The following is a 7,415-nucleotide window of genomic DNA, read 5'->3' on the forward strand; positions in this document are numbered from 1 at the left end:
GTATAATGACATATAATGTATTATTTCGTGTCTCGAACACACTGAATTATAGTAAGGAAAAAAAATTTCGATGTGTCTAGAACACAAAATAGTACACCACATGTAAGTATCCATTAAATTTTGGTCCAAATGTTAAGCAAAGATATTAGTGGTAAACAAAAAACAAAGCAAACACAAAACAAAAGAAGAAAACATTGGTTAAAAGGAGATGAGTTGGAGCGCAGCCTGGCAGTGTGACTTTCGCGGAGACACTCTGAAAAAGAAAAGTATTAAAATCAATAATACATCCAATATTATTGGACAGGTAAGCAGGCACTTGCTTGAGCCCGCCCTACCGCCTTCCATGCATCATCATTCATCAGTCTCTCCCTATAAATACACACACTAATGTCTCATAACATACAAGCCAAACTAATATACTCCCTTCTTCTTCTTCCATAAATATAATCAAGATGGCTTTGTCATCAAGAATGCTCATAGCTTCCATGCTTGTCTCTTTTCTACTTCTCCAATATCTCACTGAAGCAGCTGATCATCAGTATAAGACGGTAATATATCGACGTATATATATTATATGTTTCTTTCAACTTTCAAATAGTGTATTCAAATTTTCTTCAATGATTTAAGAAAACATATGAATTGAGAAGTATTTATACCCAACTATTTTCAGATGGACGTCAATGGAGCCCCAAGCCCCCAGGCCCCGACATTAGGTACGTCACACTCTTTCATCTTCAATTCTCTCACTAATCTCACCATTACTGTGATTATGACCATTTAGTCTATTGACATCCAGTCTTTAAGAAAATTTGAGTTCATATCTTACTGATAAAAGTTGTTAGTTATAATTCCATATGTCCAATTAATTAATTGTGCAAAATATACGTGTACAGATTGTGGAGTGGCATGTGAAGGAAGGTGCAAATTATCATCGAGGCCTCGTCTCTGCAAAAGGGCATGTGGGAGTTGTTGTGACAAGTGCAATTGTGTTCCTCCAGGCACTTCTGGCAACTATGAGTCATGTCCTTGCTATTTTAACCTCAAAACCCACAATGACACCCGCAAATGCCCTTAATACGCTTGTAAGTAGTGCGTAATGAAACTTTTGAAGTGCAAGTAATAATTTCCTTTCTATTATTCAATTAAAATTTCACCAAAATAAATAAAACGATAATGTTTTGGCATGGAGATTGTATTAAGATTGCATTGTAACTAATAAAGAACTTTTTTTTAAATTCTTTTGTTTTATTTGATGAGTATTTAATTTGTTGGATTATGTATTTTTATTTCTTTTTTAAGTAAGTTATCAATAATTTTTTGAATTTCCCTAATTATATAGGAAATTAACATAAACATGTCGTAAGGGGTGAATTGCCCTAGTAAATAGGATATTCCTCTTCAATCTAACGTATCTTGAGTTTAAATTCTTCCTCTTCTTGTAGCAATAGTCTTTCAACTTTAACTCAATTGGAGAAATGGTCTCTCAATAAAATTCATAACCATTGGTCCCTTAACTTGTCAAAACGTGCAACTATGGTCATTTTCGTCAAGTCCGTTAGAACATTTTCACGTGCCACGCACATAAGGCTAAATTAAGGGGAAAATATAAGAAACTAAATGAAAAAATTGTAGAAATAGTCCCTTAACTTTAACTCTATTAGAGAAATTGTCCTTCAACTTTAACCAAATTAGAGCAATGGTCTGTCAACTTTAATCCAATTGTAACAATGATTCTTTCAACATGACTTGTTCAGATGGAGTTTACAAAAAAAATTATAGTTGTACGTTTTGAGGAATTAAGAAACCAATGGTCATGAATTTTTAGTTGATGGACCATTGCTTCAATTGGATTAAAGTTGAATGACCATTGCTACAATTTCTTTCATTATTTTAACTTAAAATAGTAATATCACTTATAATAAATAAATAAAACATAAATATATCATGCAGTTTACTAATCCTTCTGCTCGTTATACACCATATGGTCGTAAAATTAATTTCTTGTGTGAGATAAATAATCTACGTATGGAGTTATAAGCTCTCCCGGAGCACGTGTATAAACATACATATGCATTACATGTTGGTGTATTTCTTTCTTTCCTTTTTCGATTATTTTGCTCCTTTTGTTTTTTTCTTGAAAATTATTTGGCACCTAGATCACACGTATGTATTGTTAATTATACTTAGTGATAGTGAGATTTTCTAAAATTAATTTAATCCCGACAGTTTTCAAAGTTCACACTCGATTGGTCAAATGAATCTGAGCTGTGCTTACTTCCCCAACCAAATAAAAAAGAAGAGCTGAGCTGTACGTCAGTCTGCCAAAGAACTACTCCTATACGGAAAAGGATCTCACTAGATCTTTTTTCTAATCAGTTTTCGTTAGGTATTATTTATATTTAATTTAAAATTTAAAATTTAAAATGATTTCTGACCGCATGATGTACAATGAACGGACATAACTATAAGATCCCCTCATACAACACAACTTGAACTCGGCCACCAAATATTCTCTTTTTTCCTAGAGATCTTTCGTTGTACTTCGCTATTACGTGACGTTATAATCTTAACTACATATTATTAGAACTTTAATTAAAATCTTATAAATTATCTTTTAATCCCCTAATATTAATTTTTTTTTAATATTAAATTTTTTAAGCCTCACCCACAAATGATAATAACATATCTCTAATATTAAGAAATTAAAAGAAATAAAAAACAAAAAAAACCGTTATCCCCTCTCTTCCAACTCACACATTCTAAATCACTCTCTTCCTTTTTCCTTCTATTTTAAAAACAAAATAAAAAATATATGCCTAATTTTTTTTTTTTTTAACGAAAAGAGAAAACGTTACAATTTTATATAACATACAGGTTCTAAAAGGCATTAGGCGTTAGTCGGGCAGTGATTAGGGCCTAGCACTTTGGCGGCTAGGCTGGGTCTAAGTGACACACCCTGACCCGAATGTTCACTTGGACTCCAAATCGTGCTATGCTGGTTGACACCTGGAGAGTGACGAAGCCATAAAGTATAGTGATGTGGAAAATGTGAATAAATTTAAACCTTAAAGTGCCTAAATATAAGAGTGCGCTTGTGAGTGGGAATGAACCCATTTCACACGTGATGATAAAATATAAGTAAAATATATTAAGGTAGGATAAGAATTATACCATCAAAGGTAGCCACCTATATTGAGATTTTCCCTCGTCGACACGAAAGCTCAGCACTATGGAGGGGCAAAAAACAAAGGTGAGTGGGGCTAAAAATAAAGCTTTGTAAAAACCCTTTCGAAAACATAATAACCCCTTGCTGTAAAACAAGTATAGTTTCCAAAATATACATACTCTGTATAGTAAGAAAATACCTACCATAATATGCAATATCTCAAGAATTCAATATAGCATGATATTTCGTAAGTAAACACATGACGTCCATAATCGCATAATCTCGCATAAGCAAACATATCATATCGAGTGCTCATCGACACATGCTGACACACGAGTTCATGCATACATATTCTGACATGAACAGGACTGGATGTAACAATGATATACGTTCTAGTACTACAATCATGTGAAGACTGGCGCAATGTGCAGCACATACGAGTCCTAATTGCCTATAGCAATCTAGTACAGGACTGGCACCTACAATGGATCCAAAGTGAGCGTACGGTGCGATGTGCACATACACTTGAAAGACTGTCCCTAGCCGAGCGAGTACTAACACCAGTGCAGCAATGATGAATAGTTAACGTAAATACAATCACGCAACATTATATCGATAATTCACATCGACATAATAGTAATAAATAAAATATTAATCATGGCCGTAATTAAAATCCCATAAAAGTACGCATACCTGTGCATCCTTTAGGATTTATGATAATTTCGTAATTTTCCGTTATTTTGCTAATTCTTATAAACATTAGTCTAATTTAGGCATACGTAGGAAATTCCTTTTCAAATTTATAAATGGAAACTAACAATCACACACACACACACACACACACACACACACACACACACACACACATACACACACACACCATATAAAAGAAGGACACACTCACAATTATTTGCGATGTCACATCCGTTCAAGCTAGAAAGCTAGAGTCTCCGATAGTAAGAATATTCCAGAGAATATTCTGAGCCCATTTCAAAAATGGGTCGGGCTAGAATTTGGGCCAGGTTTAGGCTGAGGTCCTTTTTTTTCTTTCAGGTTGAGCCGAGTTGACCCGATTCTTGTCGCCGGTTTTCGCAAAGAAGAAAGCCGGAACTTTAGAAGCTCTGTTCATCCCTAAAACTCAGCTAAACCTAGCAACCCAATAGATGAAATTGATGTGTAAGAAACAAGGAATCGAAATATACCAATGGGTTCCTTGACCGTGGCCGGAGTTGGCTAGAAGATGGCTCGAAATGGCCGGATCTCCGCCGAAAAACTGGGGAGTATTTCCTCGAGGTGTTTTCTGCGTCCAAAACATCACCAAAACATGTATACAACTCAAAAATCGAATCAAAACATCAAAGAGGGAGAGATCGAAGGTATTTCGAGTCTTACCTCACCGAAAAAATTTAAGAACTTGTTGGAGTTCTCCATCTGGATGTACGGGTAGAAGAGAAAAATATGAGGTGGAGTGAGGGAGGATCAATGAACACATGGTATTGTTGCCTCATCAAACTTGCTAATTGACTCATTTGGCGCTCAAGGTTTTCAATTGCTTTGTCTGTTTTCTGTTGATGAGATTGAGTAGAGTTAGCTAAATAAGCAATTAAATCCTCAAGAGACTTACTTGGAGCTTGTTGTTGTTGAGGCTGAAATGGTGTCTGCGATCTTGCTTGAAAGAAGCCAGGTGGACGGTTATAGTTGTTGGGAACAGATTGTTGTCCGTTGTCTTGATTGTTCCACTTTAAGTATGGATGATCGCGCCACCCCACGTTATAGTGGTTAGAGTATGGATCATCCTTTTGGCTTTGTTGCCCCTGAAACCCTCATAACGCATTAGCTTGCTCAAGACCACCTTGATCCATCAACGAATGGCGCATGTATGTGGCATGTCCCATCATTAAACATACATCACACACCTGTTTTGGAGCCACCATAACATGTTGCACAAGATTAGTCAAGTTAGCTAATTGTAATTCAATACTAGAATTAGCACTTACCTCGTTAACTTTCTTAAGAGGTAGTTCATCTCTCCTTCCAAATTGTCGTGTGTTGCCAGCAATGTTCTTTAATAATTCCTTAGCATTTGTGGGTGTCTTGTCTACGAATGCTCCTCCACTTGTTGCATCAAGCATTACACAATCAGTACCACACAATCCTTCATAAAAGTACTGTATTAGAAGATGCTCTGAAATTAGATGATTAGGACAAGATGCAACCAAATGTGTGAATCGCTCATAGTAATCTCCAAAGGGCTCTCCATGTTGTTGTCGGATTGCACATATGTCTTTCCTTATGCTTGCAGCTTTTGTGGCTTAAAAATATTGCTCCAAGAATGCTTGCTTCACCTGGTTCCATGTGTTCATTAATCCTAGAGGTAAATTGTAAAGCCACTCTTTTGCCTTAGCTTCTAATGTAAAATGGGAATGCCCTTAACTTGACTTACTCCTCATCCACATTTGCTAGTCTCATTCCCGAGCATACCACATGATGAAATGCTTGTTGGCATCCTCTGTTGAGAAGCCATGGAACTTAGGCAAGTAGTGAATCATGCCGGACTTAAGCTCAAATCCTCCTTGTGCATTTGGATATGTGATGCACAATGGTTGTTGATCCGTATTTGGCATTGCCAACTCCCTCAAAGTACTGTTATCAGCCATGCCTTCTTGTGGTTCTTCCTCATCTTCCGAACTCAAATGTGGTGGAGAAGATGGTGGTAAAAACACCAATGCACGCTTCTGCTTGATTTTTCTCTGAAGCTTTTGAAGTGTTCGTTCAAGCTCATGATCGTAGGAAGCTAGATCAATGCTCTTGGACCTTTGAGTATGCATATACTACGAAGAGTACTTGAAATAAAAAAAAAAAAAAAAAACACTAATTAGACAAAAAAAAATCACTCCCTTGGGCGATGTGGGATGCTGACGAGGACGTCGGGCCCCTAAGGGGGGTGGATTGTGACATCCCACATCGCCCAAGGGAGTGATCCTTAAATGTATATTCCCATCCCTACCTAGCACGAGGCCTTTTGGGAGCTCACTGGCTTCGGGTTCCGTAGGAACTCCGAAGTTAAGCGAGAAGAGGGCTAGAGCAATCCCATGATGGGTGACCCATTGGGAAGTTGCTCGTGAGTTCCCAAAAACAAAACCGTGAGGGAATGGTAAGCCCAAAGCGGACAATATCATGCTACGATGGTGGAGCGGGCCCGGGAAGTGATCCGCCCCGGGCCGGGATGTGACAATTTGGTATCAGAGCCTAACCCTGGCCGCGTGTGTGCCGACGAGGACGTCGGGCCCCTAAGGGGGGTGGATTGTGACATCCCACATCGCCCAGGGGTGATCCTTAAATGTATATTCTCATCCCTACCTAGCACGAGGCCTTTTGGGAGCTCACTGGCTTCGGGTTCCGTAGGAACTCCGAAGTTAAGCGAGAAGGGGGCTAGAGCACTCCCATGATGGGTGACCCACTGGGAAGTTGCTCGTGAGTTCCCAAAAACAAAACCGTGAGGGCGTGGTCGGGGCCCAAAGCGGACAATATCGTGCTACGGTGGTGGAGCGGGCCCGGGAAGTGGTGTTGCCCGGGCCGGGATGTAACAAATATAGTAGAATATTTACAAAAAAAATTGTCAGATTTTATTATTTAGAAGACCCAACACATAATAAAGATTTTTTTGATTATATAGCTACGTCTATTTACCCATAATATGGACACATTTAGTTTTATAGTGGATTTGATTTTTTGTATTTCTCGGTACATTTGGAATGTAAGAATGTAAATGTACCAAAAGAGTTATCTGATTGAGACATTTGGCTTTGTGGTACATTTGTGAATTTTTGTTCATTTGGTACATTTGGAATCTAAACATACCAAAAGGGTTACCTGACAATGGACACATTTCGTTTTATGGTACATTTGAAATTTTGGTACATTTGGTTTCTCTGTACATTTGAAATCTAAATGTACCACAAGCGTTACATAACAATGGGTACATTTGGTTTTATGATACATTTGAATTTTTGGTACATTTTGGTTTCTCGGTACATATGAAATCTAAACGTATCAAAAGTCGATACTTTTGTTCTCAAATGTACCATAAGTTTTAAGTATATTTTTTATATATCTATACGTGAAAAAATATGTATTGAAAACTTTTTATTGAGACATTTTTAATAGAAAGAGATTTTTTTTAAAATACTAATAATAAGGAAATGAGGAATTAGTTAATAAATTTTTATTTTATTTTATTAAAAAATGT

At 37.0% G+C, this 7,415-nt stretch overlaps 1 protein-coding gene across 1 annotated transcript; it reads left to right on the forward strand.

Annotated features, from left to right (window-relative positions):
- The first annotated feature begins 308 nt into the window (after positions 1-308).
- Positions 309-1,218, forward strand: LOC137718763 (gibberellin-regulated protein 11-like). Its single transcript, XM_068458303.1, has 3 exons — positions 309-548; positions 671-713; positions 894-1,218. Exons 1-3 carry the CDS (start codon positions 453-455, stop codon positions 1,073-1,075), a joined length of 321 nt encoding a protein of 106 aa, XP_068314404.1. The 5' UTR covers positions 309-452; the 3' UTR covers positions 1,076-1,218.
- The last annotated feature ends 6,197 nt before the right edge of the window (positions 1,219-7,415 follow it).

The sequence above is a fragment of the Pyrus communis genome, chromosome 1 (genome assembly GCF_963583255.1).
Source record: "Pyrus communis chromosome 1, drPyrComm1.1, whole genome shotgun sequence".
Lineage (NCBI taxonomy): Eukaryota > Viridiplantae > Streptophyta > Magnoliopsida > Rosales > Rosaceae > Pyrus > Pyrus communis.